Source organism: Brachyistius frenatus, unplaced genomic scaffold (genome assembly GCF_029030835.1).
Source record: "Brachyistius frenatus isolate BFR_SWC_R1_liver_20210118 unplaced genomic scaffold, ASM2903083v1 Contig_19, whole genome shotgun sequence".
Lineage (NCBI taxonomy): Eukaryota > Metazoa > Chordata > Actinopteri > Embiotocidae > Brachyistius > Brachyistius frenatus.
Genome location: NW_027210618.1, coordinates 4,888,910 through 4,906,027, shown reverse-complemented (window position 1 = coordinate 4,906,027; position 17,118 = coordinate 4,888,910). Strand labels below are relative to the sequence as shown.

Below are 17,118 nucleotides of genomic sequence, written 5' to 3'. Positions count from 1 at the left end.
GGGCTGTGGAGTAACCCAGTAAAACCTTTCAGTGCTGCAGCCCTACTCACTGATGTCCTTTAGGTCCTTTACTCCACGCGCCTCTCCACCACTGTCAAGGTAGCTAAAACAAGCAATGCCACTTCCTGTACAAATCAGATTCCCTCATGTCATCTCCCTTTAGTGGATATTGTGGTATGTTTATGTGCAATAAAAGAAAATAACCATTAAATACAATTTGCTCTTCTTTGCGACTTCCTGTACAAATCAGATTCCCTCATGTCATCTCCCTTTAGTGGATATTGTGGTATGTTTATGTGCAATAAAAGAAAATAACCATTAAATACAATTTGCTCTTCTTTGCGACTTCCTGTACAAATCAGATTCCCTCATGTCATCTCCCTTTAGTGGATATTGTGGTATGTTTATGTGCAATAAAAGAAAATAACCATTAAATACAATTTGCTCTTTAAAAGTGACTAGATTCATCATTTTACCTCAGTTCTTTTGCATGGCAAGACTATGGCATTAAACTGTACAATACAAAAATATTGCACAAAGTGGTGTATGCTACGGCATGCTTTGGTCAGTTTGTTTGGCCTTTGACCAAATTAAAGATTGAATTATGCAGGCTGTTAAATTGGTTACAACGATATTGTTTTCGACTTCAGACAGTTTAATCTAATAATGCTTGCTAAAATGTTGATCAGTTGACTTTTACTGTTTCTGAAATTAGCTTCTTCTCCTTGTATTTCAGATGTTGGATTTGAGTGCTAATAGACACTTCGTGTAAAAGACACAGCTAAATGTTGTGAGTATTCTGTAAATGTGGATCTCATCACTGCATGTAAACATAATCCTATGATGAGGACAGAGGATGAAAATCAGTGTGATTATCTTTCCCCTATCTGTCTAGTCAAGATTCAGGTAAATGTTGGGGCCATTATAGGCTCATGTAAGGATATAGGTCAGTGTTGACAGAAGTATAATTACAGATCATTTACAGATACAGGTATGTTTGATTCATAACCGATTACACACATGCGGATATGGTTCTACGTGTTCACACGTGTTATTTCATGAGACGGCACTTTACAAATATGATTTGGGGCTTTTTCTGTCAATGAATTGAATAATTGTGCTTGATTTGAATAAATATGTATAAAATAGTTTTAACAGTTGTTTTTAAATGTTGTAAAACAAGTCCAAGGTCAAAACATTTTTAATCACTGTGGATTTATAATTTAATTATTCAACATCATATTGGCTAGTTGAATCAACAACAATATATTTTTCAAGCTGATCATATATTGTATATTGTGGATAAATTACTAGCAGGAAAATAAAGGGAAAATATTTAAAAATCCAAATATTTCCTTGTGAAAACAATAAGATGTGGTAATGGTAGTATTTTTTTTAGTTTATTGCTTTAGTAGAAGATCGATAAAATGCAAAAACTAAAGTTTAAAAATAACATAAAATGATCGTTTAGTGAATACACCGTAAATACTGTAAAATGGGATTTTATTTTGAAGCCGGAGCTACACTTCCGGTCTTGTCCTCCAGGTCGCCTACATCTTGACGTCGCTCCAGTGAAACCGTTATCATTCCATCAGAGGCACTTGACCGACACTCCGTCCACCTGTTCCGCCCTCCCAGCGACCGTGGAAAGGCGGGTTTTTGTTTGTTTGTTTGTTGTAAACACTCAACTAAAAAAAAAAAAAAAAAAAAGAAGTAAATAAAAATGGCAGGCAGCTTTTCAAGAATCCTGTCCTCCAAACGAAACATCGGGATCCTGTCGTTGGTGGGAGGCTCCGCGGTAACGGCTGGATTTCTGCTTCACCGGGAACATGTCAGCGCCGGAGTGCCTTCCCGCAGGAGGTACCCCGCCAGGTAACGATTCCCCGCCGGACCGGGTGTCCTTGATACGGCTTTACAAACACGTTTCACTCTATTGTAGTGATTCATTTTTAGAAGTTTTTAATGTTACTTCAGTAGAAAACCTGCCATGTCATCACCACAATTTCTCCACGGGATTAAAAAAACAACAACAATTGGGGTAACGTGAAGCTAATGGGGGGAGGAGAGGCGTGGAACATTAAAAAAAAACAACGTTATTTATTTATTTTTGAATGTAAAAACGGGGTCTGCAACCAACCTTGTTACTTAGAAACGTATAATCGGTTTAATTCATTTCGCACTTTAATATGAAGTTACACCAGCAGAGAGAAAAAACAACAACCGATGTGAATATGATCTCATTAGGGAACCATGAAGCACCGCAGCCCTTCCATTATTACAAATCTGTTGTCCGGCGCTCTGGTGGGAAGTATTTTAATGTGCTGGATTTGGAGAGGAGTGAACGTGTGGAATATCTGCTGGTTTTTTATGTTTTGTTTTATCTTGTCTTATCTTTATCTGTCTTGGCCAGGTCTCCCTTGAAAAAGAGATTTTTTTTTAATCTCAATGGGACTCTCCTAGTTAAATAAAAAATCCAATAAAATCTTCCAAATTTAAGGCACAACACAAGAAGGAAAATGCAGTTGAGCATACTGCACGAACCCAACGCCCTTGTAAAATTGCAAATTAGCATAATGCACCTTTTATGGAAAGCTATGGGGAAAGCTTCATGCCTGATCTGGCTCATAACATAAATGGTACTCAGAGCTGCAGTATGTTTCCTTGTGGAGGGAACTAGAAGCTGACAAGAGATGAAACAGCCATAACGTATATGATCCTGTATATTGATACATGGATACGGTGCGGTGGGATTAGAGGACACCAAAAGGCAGAGGGGGCAAGGCTTACGTGCCCCAGGACAGCTTGCCTGCATTATAAAGCCCAAATACACAGATTCCTAAAACCTTATCTGCTGCTCAGATATAAAACCCTCGCCCGGTGTTATATAACAATCACACGCCGGTCACACCAAAGGAGCACCTGCAGAGTCAAGCAAAAAAAAAAAAAAAAAAATCTCACAATGACAATAGCTTGGCACTGTTTTGGTCATTGGTCTGTGGGCTCAGTCATTGCTCTAATTTATATTCTGTTTGGGTCAATGATAAAGCAGATCAAAAATATGTGCATCATGGTAATGCTGTTGGAGTCGAGATGGGAGAAGACAAGTCTAAAACCTCTTTTTTAAAATCAGAATATAGAAGCATAGATAATGGTATAAAAACACTATATACTAAACCTATATAGGATTAGGGTCTATACTGCATGTTTATTTTGAAATTTTGACTGCATCGCTCTGCATGACAGTTCATCACTGACCAGCTGTCCCTCCTTAAGGACAAATGAACTCTCAACAGGCAGTTTGTAGCCATTAAAAACCTGGTGAAAACCGACATGAATTTATAGTACACAGTATTATTGGAGCACATTCATAGTGATGCTATTTATAACAATGTGGCTGGCACACATGAGAAAACATTGTGATTGGGGACACATATTGTTTTATAGCAGCACTAATCACACTGTTAACAATCTTCACACATTGTGGGAGAACGTGAGTATTTGTTCCATTGTGTAAAAGATCAGCTAAGGTAGAAGTAAAGCACGAAGAAATGATGGTAGACCCAGCAAAAGAGACTTTAGCCCTGGCTCATTCATAGCACTAAATGTTATGCATACCCATAATCATCCCGAGTAATGCTTTGTCAAAGTACAAGACACAGTTTGAGTTCAAATGTCTTGGCCTTCCTTATCTTTTGACAGACAGCAGGAAAACAGGAACACATAAGCTACTTAGTCTGCGCTTCGTCTGCAGTTTTACTCCGTCAGGCCAAACAGAATTTCATTCCATCCTCAGCTTTGAGAGAATATATTGTTTGGATGGAAGCCAGTCTTTGACAGTGTTCCTTTTTATTTCTGTACTAGCCTGCCTGGAAGCCCAAATACACATTCAAGATAGAGCTGGATGGTCTTTAGTCTCTTTTTTTTAGTAATTCAGCAGCATTTACTCAAATAACATAAATCTTATTCTGCATTCTCCATCAGCATTACGCTAAGGGCACTTTCATAATCTCATGAAGACTCAAACATTGGTTGAACTCCATGTCGTAGCCGTGCTGCCTGTCAACTTGCTTGGCCATTTTTAACAGTGCCAGTGTCACGTCCCCGTGTGTCTTACGTCATCTAAGTCAGTCAGTTGGCACCGTTTGTAGCAGGAAGTCTCGTTGGCAGAAGGTCGCAGGCCTAAAACGCCTGTTACCTGTGTACGTGCCGTGTGGAAAGTTCCTAGAGTGAGTCACTCGTCCTGCACCTGTTCCAAGGGCACAGCTCCACAGTTAACCTGCACCCACACTGCAAAAAAAACAAACATCCGCTCTCAAAGATCAATGCAGCAATATGTTATCTTGTATTTGTATTTGTACAGTGCGGAGTACCCTGACCTGCGCAAACACAACAACTGCATGGCTAGTCACCTGACACCTGCCATCTACGCCAAGCTGTGTGATAAGACCACTCCCAACGGTTACACACTGGACGAAGCCATCCAAACAGGTGTGGACAACCCCGGGCACCCCTTCATCAAGACCGTCGGCATGGTAGTAGGAGACGAGGAGTCTTATGAGGTCAGACATCACTGCACCTTTTCACATGAACGTTTCTCGCTATTGGGTGAAAGGAAGGAAGCTGTGTAGCTCCATGTGTGTTTCACAAGAGCCATGGTGGTTCTCAGACTCTCCAGGCCTCCAGTTGGAGTTTGCCATGAAAATGACATTGTAAATGAAAGTACTGGAAAGTTGAAATTGGACCTGACATAAGAAATAGACATTTCCAGTTCCTTTCTAACTTTCTCACACTTTCAAAACTATTTGAACATTGATAGAAACACCTACATTTTCAGAAATGATGCATGAAATGTTTTCGTGCAAACCACATCGTCGTATTTTGTAACCTATCCTCCCTGTCCTGTTTCACAGGAAGGAGTATTACAGCACCAGAGAGGCAGGGTTTTAAGCGAGGACACCTCTTTTGGGATCTCTCAGTGTCTAACTATAATGAGGTTCCATCTGCATTTCCATTTTAATTTCCTATTTAATTTAGGGGCCACAAAAATACCTTGGACCTCTAATGGGAGTCAGTGTGTTTTTTTTTAACCTGGTATTAACTATGAAGTGGGAGAACCAATCTGAGTGAGTGTTAAGGTTGCAGACAGGTCAAGGCTCATCCATTTACATTCTAACTGTCTGAGCTGTGCTAAAACACCCTTTTCTTTGGTTATGATATAAATGTTCATCATACGGTATCTATAAAATGTAATGCAGTGTATGAGTCACCCCTACTCCCTGCTGTTACTGTATGCGTGGGTCTTTCTTTTGATTGGTCATAAGGACATTGTATTACAGCTTTTGCAAACTAAAATAGTTGTGAAAATGCAGTTAAGGGTAAAAATGTCCATTTTACTTCATTTCAATGCTGTGAAGTGTGCAAAAAGCAAAGATGTTGGAACACTTTCTCAAATGACGGTATATAGACTAAACTATACTGGATATGTTTGAGAGTGTATTTTTCTCACAAGTTTTTCTTGGTTTCCTGCTTTTTTGGGGGCATTTTTTGGTCTACATCCATGTTATTGTCACCAACTTGTTAATTTGATTTTAAAAAGTTGGATACATATACTAAATCTACAAAATATCAGGGACACTTACCTTTCTTATGGGTAATATTGATACGTTTAATCCTGTAATTGTATCAATTCCCTCATTGTTCTTCTAAATCTATACCAATCAACAAGATGGAGAGAAGAAACAAAAGTAAAGAGAAACCAATGAGCCAGATGATTTTTAAATTTTAACTGAACTATAACATATAGAAGATGTAGCCTGTTTGAAATCTATACTGAAAAAGTGTCATAAAATTTAAATGGATAATTACAGTGCCTGTAAAAACTTTGTTAAATCGGTCTTCCTCTGCCCTCTTGAAAGCCTGTGTGGACGTCCAGAGTCCAGAACACGCATCAAAGTCTTACAAGTCATCATTCTTTGACTGCGACTTTTTCAGGTATTTGCAGACCTGCTGGATCCCATCATCAAAGAGAGGCACAATGGCTACGACCCCTGCAACATGACGCACAACACCGACCTGGACGCCAGCAAGGTACTCTCACTGACCACACAGCTCTTCTTGTCGGAGGATTGTTTTACTCTGTCGGTAGATGACCTGGCTGCAACGGTTTGAAAATAACATACAATAAACACATCTTGAGTTCAAATTGTAATGCTTCGTCTATTGGGTGTTGTTTGTGTAAGTTAGCAGGCGAGCGTACTAGATAACCAGTGTAGCTGTACATACATACTGTATGTTAGTATCACCAGTCGCAGTGCTAACATTGAGAAAAATAAGTATAACCGTAAGATTTTTTTTCTTCTTTTATTTACTTATTTATTCACTGGGCTTTTTTTTTTATTGTATCGCTTCATACTGTGTGATTTACCTCAACCAGGGGAATTAACTGAGTTTCCAGCCAACCTCCGTCTGTATTTTTAGATCAAAAGAGATCAGAGATATGATAACACATTGAATGTCTTTGTTTCAGATCAATTCGGGTCACTTGGATGAGCGTTACGTCCTGTCGTCCAGGGTGAGGACGGGCCGCAGTATCCGGGGGCTGAGCCTGCCCCCCGCCTGCACCCGGGCAGAGCGCAGGGAGGTGGAGAGGGTGGTGGTGGACGCCCTCGCCGGCCTGAAGGGTGACCTGGCCGGGAGGTACTACAGTCTCACCCAAATGACAGACAAGGAGCAGCAACAGCTCATTGATGTGAGTAGTGCAAAGGTGCTTCTGTATATTGTTTAGATATAAAGAGGCTATGGGCCACCTTTGACTTGCTGTGCTACATAAGACAATATTCTCACTGTTTTTCCAAGAGGAATTGTTTGGGAAACATATTTTTCGCAAACATTGCGGACTGTTGGATTAAATATGTTTAGCCCTCGGCGGGTGTGGTTACAATTTCCAATTCCAATAAGACCTAGCAGAGGGGAAAAAAAAAAAAAAAAGAGTTGCAGACCATTTTATGACATACAAACAGTAATGGGTGTGTCAGAGCTGCAATGATATTTTTATTCTCAACTATAATAAAGATCAACCATTTTATTGAAATTTAGTTGATGTGCATCTTACTATGAGAAGTTTTAGTAAGAACACTTGGTCTGCGGTTAGGGTCAGGCTTGGTTTATGTTAAGGTTAAGGTCAGGCTTGAGTTATGTTAACGTTAAGGTCAGGCTTGGATTATTTTAAGCTTAGGGTCAGGCTTGGGTTATTGTTGGAAAAATTACTCAGAGGCTTGGTTCAAAATCAAACATATCGGACATTTATTCTTGCAAGAAGGAGCAACCACATGCACCCTCAAAGAGAGGTGTCCAGCAGTGCTCCCCCCAGCAGTGCTCTACGTCACTCCTCCGTAGGGCAGCTTTTATACAGTGTGACACAGTTGACAGTCACCCCCATTCTCTTTGTATCTGCTTATGTATGGTAATACTGAGTTGGTTGTAGGTCACAAGATAAGGACACAGGGGAGTCGTCAATTAGATGCGGAAAGTAAAACAAAAAGGAATCACTTGCAAATAAGAGAGAAAACAAAAGAAACTTTTCGGAGCCTGCTTGACAAGAGACTTTCCGGAGCCACAATGCAAACAAGAGAAAGAGACAAATCTTTTTTTTTCTATCAGTTATGTTAAGGTTCAGGTCAGGCTTGAGTTATGTTAAGGTTCGGGTCAGGCTTGAGTTATGTTAAGTTTAGGTTCATGCTAAGGCAAGTAGTGGCTGTGGCTTGAGTGATTCTAAAGGAAATGAATGTAAGTCAGTGTAATGCACACCGAAGTGACGGAAACATTGTTCTCTTGTCTCAATGAGTCTGCATATCTGACCAATACTGTCCACTCTAAGTGACATCTCTTTTCTGTATTCACACCAGGACCACTTCTTGTTTGACAAACCTGTGTCCCCCCTCCTGACGTGTTCAGGCATGGCTCGTGACTGGCCAGATGCCCGCGGAATTTGGTAAGTGGATAATGAAGTAGGAGTTTCTGGCTGGTAGGCAAAACTTATTTATGGCATTGTTCATTCAATAGAATTAGGGATTGTGATCCAAAATGTCATCATAAGAGTTCCTGTGTTTTTCACTGCATTTCAGAGACAGTCAAAGTCTAAATATATATATATATTTTTTCTCTGTTTAAGGGCCAATTACAATATCTCTTTTATTCCATTTTAAAATCTGGACAACCAGTAATTGATATTGTTGGTACAATTTGCCAGTTCGTTTATTGGATTAGGAACATAATAAAATAATATTAGATTATATTTCCTTGTGTTGCCTAATGGCAGCATGTCCAATTTAAAAAGAACAGATCTAAGAATTGGCCTGCATGGAGCTCCTGAGAAAAATTGTATTTCAATAGATAAGAACATTTGTAATTGATAAATATGAGCTTGTGTAAACAGTGAGAAACAGAACCGGATTCTGAATCTTGAACAATCGGGTTATATTTTATATATGCTTTAAAAATAGACAAAGGAAAAAAAAAGGTTGCAAATTGGGTTGTAATAACTAATTACAAATGGATACATTGGCTGTTTATTATACTGTGTATTTTCTTAAATGTAACACAAACTTTCTGAATGATAGCTTAAAATGCCAAAAGCGGATTTTGTCGATCATTACTGACATTGATTTAACGTCCCTCTGCATGTGAGCTTCAAGTGCAGCATCTGAATGAGTATTTTCCACAGCGAAAACTCAGGATGTTACCTTTAAATGCATAATGTGATTGGTTGATGGCTTTACTTGCTGTGCGAAATCTCAGAAAAATCGACCTCCTTCCGAAAAGAAAAAAAAAGTATTTTTTTTAACCGCGCAATATTCACTCTCTGTGTGAAAGTACTCCTGACAAAAACAACAGTTCAAACAATATATTGACGCATGAATTAATTATTCCCCCAATGCGCAGAGGATTTTATTCTTGTATTTTGACAAAGTCACATTTCGTTAGATCTACAACCATTTTTCAGGAATTGTTTTTCCTCCATTGCTCGAGACTTCAATTCTAAATACAGTTTCATTTTAAAGATATTTCATGAAGTTGCCGTGGCCGCACCAGTAATTTTGTTGCTGAGCTCTGGTGGAGGTGTATTAGCAATGGAGACAATGCTCCCTCAGCATTGAGTTTCAGCGTGTACCCAGGAATAACCCAATGAAACGTGTCAGCCAGCCAAAATCAATCACCAGCCTTCCCCCCGCCAGCCCTATCAGCCATCCTCGCCTCTCTTCTCCTTAATAATTCACCTTCACTTCGTCCCTCCGTCATCTCTTCTTTCGGGTGTACTGGGCAGCGTTCTCTCCTCCTGGCTCTTGCTCCCCTCTCTCCTTTCATTTTTTTTTTTCGCTGGCCTTATGTTCTGCTCTGCTTTCTCCCATTTTTTGCTGCTCATCCCTCTCCCTTCTACCGGTCCTTTTTTGTTTTTCTCCTCCCTCCTGCTCTTTGTCGTAGTGCTTTAAGTATGCTGCTCTACTGTATTTTCCTTCTTTCTCCCCGACCTGCTGCCTCCACTCTTAATAAGTATCTAACAATAGCAAGGAGGTCAGTGGGGACAAAAGCCTCTTTTAGTGGCTGTGAGGGACTTTCTGTGTTGACTTTAACATTCAAACAGTCATGTGTAGAATTTCATTAGGATTCACCCTCTGGAGACCGTTAGTGTCCTTATTCCAATAGTTTTTGAGAATCCTCAGGTTGGACCATCATGTTGCACTAGTGGACTGACAGATGGATCTGTGGAGTCATCCCTACATTCCAAAAAGTAAAAAATATCAATACAAATATACACATTTCTCTAAGAACTGAAAGTTTGTTTTCTATTTTGCTGACAAATCCAACAGGTTTGAATTCTGTTCTCTGTTTAATAAGTCTAGTTTCTTTATGTAATCAGTACCAGATTACAGTCCTTGACAATTCAACATAAATGACCTGCTGCTGAAACAAGAATTATCATGCATAAAAAAAAACACAACGTAGCAGACAGACAATTCAAACCAACAGGAATCAGTACTTTATAACTCATTAGAAGTTCCCTCTGTGCAGGCACAACAACCAGAAGACATTCCTGATTTGGGTCAATGAGGAGGATCACACCAGGGTCATATCCATGGAGAAGGGAGGCAACATGAAGAGTGTCTTTGAGAGGTTCTGCAAAGGCCTGAAGGAGGTAAGACTGTGTTTGTGAGTGTGAGTCAATTATTTAAGATTGTTTGAGAGAAAAAAAAAAAAGCTTTTCACTCTTATCTGTGTGTCATTTTTGTGTCAATGCATTTCTGGATTTCACACATGAACCTGGAGTGTAAAGAGTCAACTCCAACCAGTCTGATGTGCAGCCTGAGGTTGTCTGTACATGATTTGATAATAGTGGACTTATGGGCTGCTGCATTTAGATGGCTGTATGGATTTAATAGACCAATGGGGAGGAAATTGATGCCGTCTAAAAGCTTTTCTACAGAGAATGCTTACAAAAGCAAAAGAATGCTTCCACTAATAGACGGACACACAAAAACACACTGTCCAAACATAGCAATGCAAACACAAATTATTTATCCAAGCAGTCCAAGTTCCTCATTAGATAAAGAGCAAAAGACAAGCAATACAACATCTGCTGCTGCAGTGTTGCACAAATTTAGTGCGACAACCCTAAACATCACTCCTCAGTGCTACGTTACCGTTGGTTTATGTGTCTTCCACTCCCACTACGAGTCCTAATCGTGAACAACTCTCCATTCTGTCCTTCTCAGCTATGAAATATATGAAGTGATTCTCTCCCTCTCAGGTGGAGCGTCTGATCCAGGAGAGAGGATGGGAGTTCATGTGGAACGAGAGGCTTGGCTACATCCTCACTTGCCCCTCCAACCTGGGCACAGGCCTCAGGGCGGGAGTCCACGTTAAACTGCCCCGGCTGGGGAAGGTAACACAATAGTTGCAATGTAGCTTAAGTACATAAAAGGTGATCATTTATGTTGCTGTTCTGTTTGTGCCACATCTGGATAGACCCAAAAACAGAGCATCTGGATGGCTTTAAAAAAAAGTATTAAACTATCAGATTAAAAACCTCATAAGGCATTAAACTACCTCATTGAGTGACTCTGTTATTTATTATTGTCTGCAGTAAAGACCCAAAAGGGATGGGCTGCAGTCAGTTTTGTTTCCTAATGTTCTGTCATGTTTTTGGACATGTATGCATGTGATTTACAAGATTTGCCCTGTTTATGGTTCTCACAAGATGACAAACAGGTTTTCTTTCCATCGCATTATACACCACTTAATATTGAATTACCTTTCCCAAGCTTTTATGGTCATTATCACCTGGAAATCATCTGTTGATTCGATTTGTATCTATTAAACATTGGTGTAAATGTGGTTGTGAATTCAAAATGTCTGTAAGGTACCTGCAGATACCTAAAATACATAAATATATATATAATAAACTCACTTAGTGATATGGTAATTAAAGTGCTTTGAACCTCTCTCGAACAACCGTTCTCCCTTTCCTCCCAGGATCCCCGCTTCAGTAAGATCCTGGAAAACCTGCGTCTGCAGAAGCGAGGGACGGGTGGCGTGGACACGGCTGCTGTGGGGGGGGTGTTCGACATCTCCAACCTCGACCGCCTGGGACAGTCTGAGGTAAAAACATGGGTAGAAAAGAACATGGGAGCTAAGTAAAGTCTCTACCTTTCATCAGCAGAGAAAAGCATTCACCTGCCAAACTGTTCGACCGGAGTTCTTTATGAGCCCCAAAACATGCGCGTCCGTCGTCGGTGTGAATGTGTTGAAGGAACGTCGCCTGCATTCTCCATCAATCCTCCTTGAGTAAACAAAGGGTCAATAGAGGGAGTATTTATCGCATCAGTGGAGCATTTCAAAGAGATTTTCAAAGTTAAAGCCTTACCAAGTTACCTTCAAGGAATTATGAATGTGTCAGACAGCAGATTAAATTCAGCCGTTGCTTTTTGAGAGGAGCGGAGATCCAGGCTGGACACGTAATCCGTCTTTCTACGTCCTTGGTCATGCCGTCAGGCCTGTGAGACAGAGTCATACAGGACAATGGAGCAGTTCTCTATTGTTGTGAGTGGTTGCATATTTTATTCTGATTACATGGAGAGTGGAGATGGCTTGTCATTGTTTCTTGGTGGAGTGCAGTGTACAAACTTGCATTCAATATGGTGCAAGTTGAAAATCACTCATCTAATTTTCTTCCTGTTATATAACCTCATCTGACTCTGTTGTGAAACCGATGATCCCTCAGGAGAGAAGCTCTCTCAGGGTGGCGTCAGTAAGTTAAGGAATGGAGATGGAGGGATGAGAGAGCTAAGAAGAGTTGGAGCAAAAAGCAGGAGGACAATAAGGGATTGTTTCTCTTTTAGCCAATCTGAACAGATACAGTTACTATACATGTACAGTAATATGCAAAGGTTTGAGACAAATTACAGTGAGGATGCTTTTATGTAACATAACATAAATACTTTTTTTTTTTTAGTTATCAGGCAATGTTAAAGTGCTGCAACAGGAAAAACTAAATCGGATCGGTATTTGCTGTGACTCTCCGTCACCTTTTACCAGCACCGGTTCTCTGAGGAAAGTGCTTTGAGTCTTTGCACGGCTCTGCACTTTATGGGCAGAAGACGAATCTTGAAAAATACTTTTTTTGATGACTTTTCACTCAGTTTTCACTTTAATCAAGATTAATTTGTGCATCAAAATATACAATGCAAAGCAAAAAGATAAATATATAATCTACCTCAGTCCACTAGCTTCTGCCACCTTCCAAGTTGTTGGCTGAGCTGCGCTTACTATAAATATATATATATATATATATATACTGTATCTCACACATTAACCTGGAACTAAATGCCTACAGAATGATCAACTACAAAATCATTTTTAGGTACATAAGATTATATGTATCTTCATCTATGAGAATTTATAAACAATTCTGGGTTTTGTTGTGGATCAGACTGTAACTGTAGAAATGTTTTTAGCGAACACACCCGGTGTTGTTTTGGCGGTAAGCTGTATTTCTGACCATAGCTCGGAGAAGGTATTCCTCAACAAGGTTGTCAGCCTGTAGTTGATGCTGTCTCACAGCTCAGTTAAGAGTGCAGGCTGCTTGTATTTATCTCAGGCAGACTCACAAATATTGTCCATATTTATTTATATCATACAAGGGTTTGTTCAGGGCTTCAAACTGCTCTGCATCTCCAGACACTAACAGCGAGCACTGTTATCTGTACCTGAAATCGGGATTAAAAGTTCGAATATGTTTTCAAACATATTAAAAAAAATACTCTGCTTTGAATAATACTTTGTGTCTTCTATGACTTTTCCATTAAAAAAAAAAAAAAGTTGCCATGTTAAAGTTGTTAAAATTACATTCATTTATCATTTTTTTCTCAGCCATTAATAGATAATAAGACTAAATTGTGACGTGTTCCTCCCTCAGGTCCAGCTGGTGCAGACAGTGGTCGATGGCATCAACTACCTGGTTGAGTGTGAGAAGAAACTGGAGAAAGGCCAGGACATCAAGGTGCCCCCACCCATCAAGATTTTCAAGTAGACACTGATCCCTCCTCTCCCCACACACACCTCCGGGCACACACACCTGCACAAACACCCCACTCTGTGCCCATAGATATTACAATTATCTATGTTAATCCCTCATTTATTCCTACTACTTACCTACTCACCCCTTCTCACCCCACAATATACCTCTCTATAATATAATCTGCATATATTATACGTATCTATCCGGCCCAGTCGGTCTCAGAATACTGCATTGAGTTTCAGTGTGTTAAACCCAATGCAGTAAATTACAACCTCGCTCTAAGCTCAAATTCAAGCCTTGCACTAAAGTGGCCGCATAGATTAATAAGGACGCACAAATTGTGGAGCTGTTGTAATGGAGCAAAGATTATTGTCTCTGCATGGCCAAACAACATCTATTCCTCTGCTGGAACCCTCCCTGAGCCCACCAAACCCAGCGATACTCCGTCCCTCCCTGCTGCATGTCTCCTCCCCTCATTCCTGTGTTGGTCGGTTATGCCTACTATCTGGTGCTTGTGTAGTCCCATCCATTTGTACTCACCGTTGTGGATTGTGTGTACTCAGTTTTCTTTTCACCATTTCGAGTGGATTTGAATGTAGATTAACAGTTTAAGTCTGAAGAGACTTGCGTTCTCTGGTTGATTTGTGTGTTCGGTGACGCGCTGGTGTTGGATTCTAATGTTCTAACCCACTGGCCTGGTTGGGCTCTGTTCTGTAAGCTACTGAAGCAATATCATTTGAGCTCACAACTGAATGTCACATTGTTATGTCTTTTATTAAAGAAATCATCTATTTAACAGTAACCTCCTTCTCCTTGGTCTCATATTTGTTGATGGAGTTTTGCTTTTCTTCATGAATTAGACAGAATTTTTTGGGTTTCTGAATGGATTTTGAACAAATATGAAGCCCAAGCTTCAAGTAACTATGGTAACTAAGCTTGCAGGTCATGATTGCGATCAGCGTGGTTGCATAGTGCCATGTGACAATGTTTCATAAGCGGCACAACAAAACTGTATTGTAGCCTGAAAGGCTGGTACACGGGCTTCTTGGTCTCACGTGGAGCAGAGACCTGGAAATCTGGAAATTGTCCGAATTACTTTACTTCGTTAAGAGTTTTAGGTCCCCGACTTACCGCCAAAGCAGTCTGTGCGGAAATCAGTGTTAAAGGATGAGGCCAGTGATAGTGTATATTTTTCTTGTTCTGCAGTTTCAATCCAACATTCACTATCATGCTGTCAAGTATAATGACCAGCATTCGAAAATCCCTTCAAATAGTCCCCAACACATAAACCAGTTACTCCTGTCCTACGTTTGCAAAAGACGAAGAGCGCCTTGACGTTTCAGGTCGTTATTAAATCTGTTTTTAATTAGCTTTTTCGTTTGTTTTCAGGTCATCCGTCTGTCCGTCATATTTTCGTTCTGCCCTGCGCGAGTTTCTCCAAATTTGGCAGAAACGCTCACTTGAACTCCAGGATGAACTGATTCAATTTGGGGGTCGAAAGTCACGTGACCCTACAAAAACACATGAGTTCCCACGAATTGAAGCATTCAATCACCTTTATTGCCGCAAAGGAACACGTGTAAAGATTCCGTTAAAATCTTCTAAATATATTATACGAGTATACGATATCTACAATATGTCTAGTTTTTGACAATAACAAAAATATATCAAATTGAAAAGAAAACCTTATTCTTTAAGCTCCGCAAGGAACCACTGTTTCTTCAGACTCTGATCACATGTCGTGTGGCGCAAACACTCAACCACAGCAACAGAAAACGCTCCATGAATTTGAACTTGTGTGTGAACACGAACTTGAATGCGAGTCCCTCTTTGATTTAAAAGTGCGCGTGAAGACATCAGTGTTTTCTCTGCAGCGCAGGAAATGTGCAACAAGTTCTTTTGTCCCGTCGTGAATGAATGGATATTTATTTTCTCTGGTGACGAAACAGGCCACAAGTTTTTCCAGTGATTTTGGTCTGGACGCTGACAGCGCAACAAGGCGCTCAGTGTTCTTGAGGAGACACAGTTCAGATGTCAAAGTGTAGGTGTAGCAAGGCTTGAAGAATCTGCTTCTCTCTCTTCAAGGATTTCGAGGAAGATTTCTGATGTCCTGAATACACACACACTTCCTCCCCCTCCTCTTCCTCCTTCGCTCTCTGTCTCACACGGTAGTCAGAGCGTGTCACCAGCAAAACGCTGCAGACGACTCCGCGCCTCTCCTCCTTGTTCCAGATATGGCTGAGGAGAACTCTGGTTGCCATGGCAACCACTTCGCAGAGGCAACGGGGCTCCGATAGGGGAGGGAATGAGCCTCTGTGGGTAACAGAAGACAAATCTCAAGATGAGCGCTGCACAGCCAGAAACACAATACATGGTCCCCGGATAAACGGATGTCACAACACTAATAACAGACTGCTGCAGCCCAGATGTTGTTGTAGCCTAAACACAAACACACTTTGACCACTGCTGCAACGACATTGACCCTCAGCTTCTCATCTTCTCAAGTGGATGCTCAAAACTCATTTGGTCTCGAAATCATTTCCATCTAATTCTGCTGTTTCCATCTCAGCTGTCCGTTTACAGTAAACAGGTGCTGGTCTGAGAGAAAGGCAGCTGTGCTGTAAAGGATTAGCGCAGCTCGCCAGTCGACCGTTGATCTGCAAGTGCGAGCCGCAGAGAGGAGGGGACTTTATGAGGCCCTGCAGGCCTGTTTGATAACCAAAGTTTACAAGAATAAAGAAGGGAATACTGACACACACACACACACACACTGCGTTTGTAGATTTACATCCAGTAGTTATTTGGATTAGAATAATGGAAGTCAGTGTATTAAAAATCATGTAAATATATGTTTTTTTCAGTTCTGTGAATGGAAAGGTTAACAAGGAGGGAAAATAATGCATACTGAATGCACAGTGTACAATGAAGACTCCATAATACTATGTGAAAAAATATTAGGCTGCATTACTACATTTTTATCAACCTGATCATTTTCTTTTATGTCGTGAGTAAAGAGCAGCGTTATCTTCTACTTTATCTGTCTTATTGTAGTCTAAATATGAACATCTGCTTACCTAAAATAAAAGCAGAGTGCTCTGTAATATCATCGGGCATTCTCTATGTCTTCATTTAAAATGTGGCATATTAGAAGTTTGAGTTTTTATGCAAATCTAATTTAGTTCACCAAATTTCACTTTTCAGAGTTTTTATATCTTATTTTTTCAGGATTTCCCTACCAGTCTAGCTGTATTTGTTTTGAGGAAATATTGGTACCTGACAGAGTTTGGATTACATTCACATTTGCACTTTTAAGTACATCTATTAACTTTTTGCTGTAACTGCAGTTTTTGAAGAAGAGAAACAGGACTCTAAGTGAAACAACAAAATAGCAACTTAGGTGTTATATGACTTAAAATGACTCATGTGCATTCATGTAACACTGTTTCAATATAGGTCGATTTTTACAGCAGCTTACCATGATGAGAGTGCTGCCACCTTAATATATTCAATCTGTACGCCAGTGAATGAGGAACGTTATGTGCTAT

At 40.2% G+C, this 17,118-nt stretch overlaps 1 protein-coding gene across 1 annotated transcript; it reads left to right on the top strand.

The window, feature by feature from the left end:
- Positions 1 to 1,571: 1,571 nt before the first annotated feature.
- On the top strand, positions 1,572 to 14,375 carry LOC138619143 (creatine kinase U-type, mitochondrial-like). Its single transcript, XM_069695416.1, has 9 exons — positions 1,572 to 1,872; positions 4,361 to 4,559; positions 5,992 to 6,087; positions 6,527 to 6,748; positions 7,905 to 7,990; positions 10,069 to 10,192; positions 10,805 to 10,939; positions 11,530 to 11,655; positions 13,472 to 14,375. Exons 1-9 carry the CDS (start codon positions 1,724 to 1,726, stop codon positions 13,583 to 13,585), a joined length of 1,251 nt encoding a protein of 416 aa, XP_069551517.1. The 5' UTR covers positions 1,572 to 1,723; the 3' UTR covers positions 13,586 to 14,375.
- The last annotated feature ends 2,743 nt before the right edge of the window (positions 14,376 to 17,118 follow it).

Bases quoted from the DNA above. Each gene is read 5' to 3' on its own strand.
- LOC138619143 (XM_069695416.1), top strand. From the start codon at position 1,724: ATGGCAGGCAGCTTTTCAAGAATCCTGTCCTCCAAACGAAACATCGGG. The intron at 7,991-10,068 runs GTAAGTGGATAA...CCCTCTGTGCAG, and splicing joins CCAGATGCCCGCGGAATTTG to GCACAACAACCAGAAGACAT. The intron at 11,656-13,471 runs GTAAAAACATGG...TTCCTCCCTCAG, and splicing joins ACCGCCTGGGACAGTCTGAG to GTCCAGCTGGTGCAGACAGT.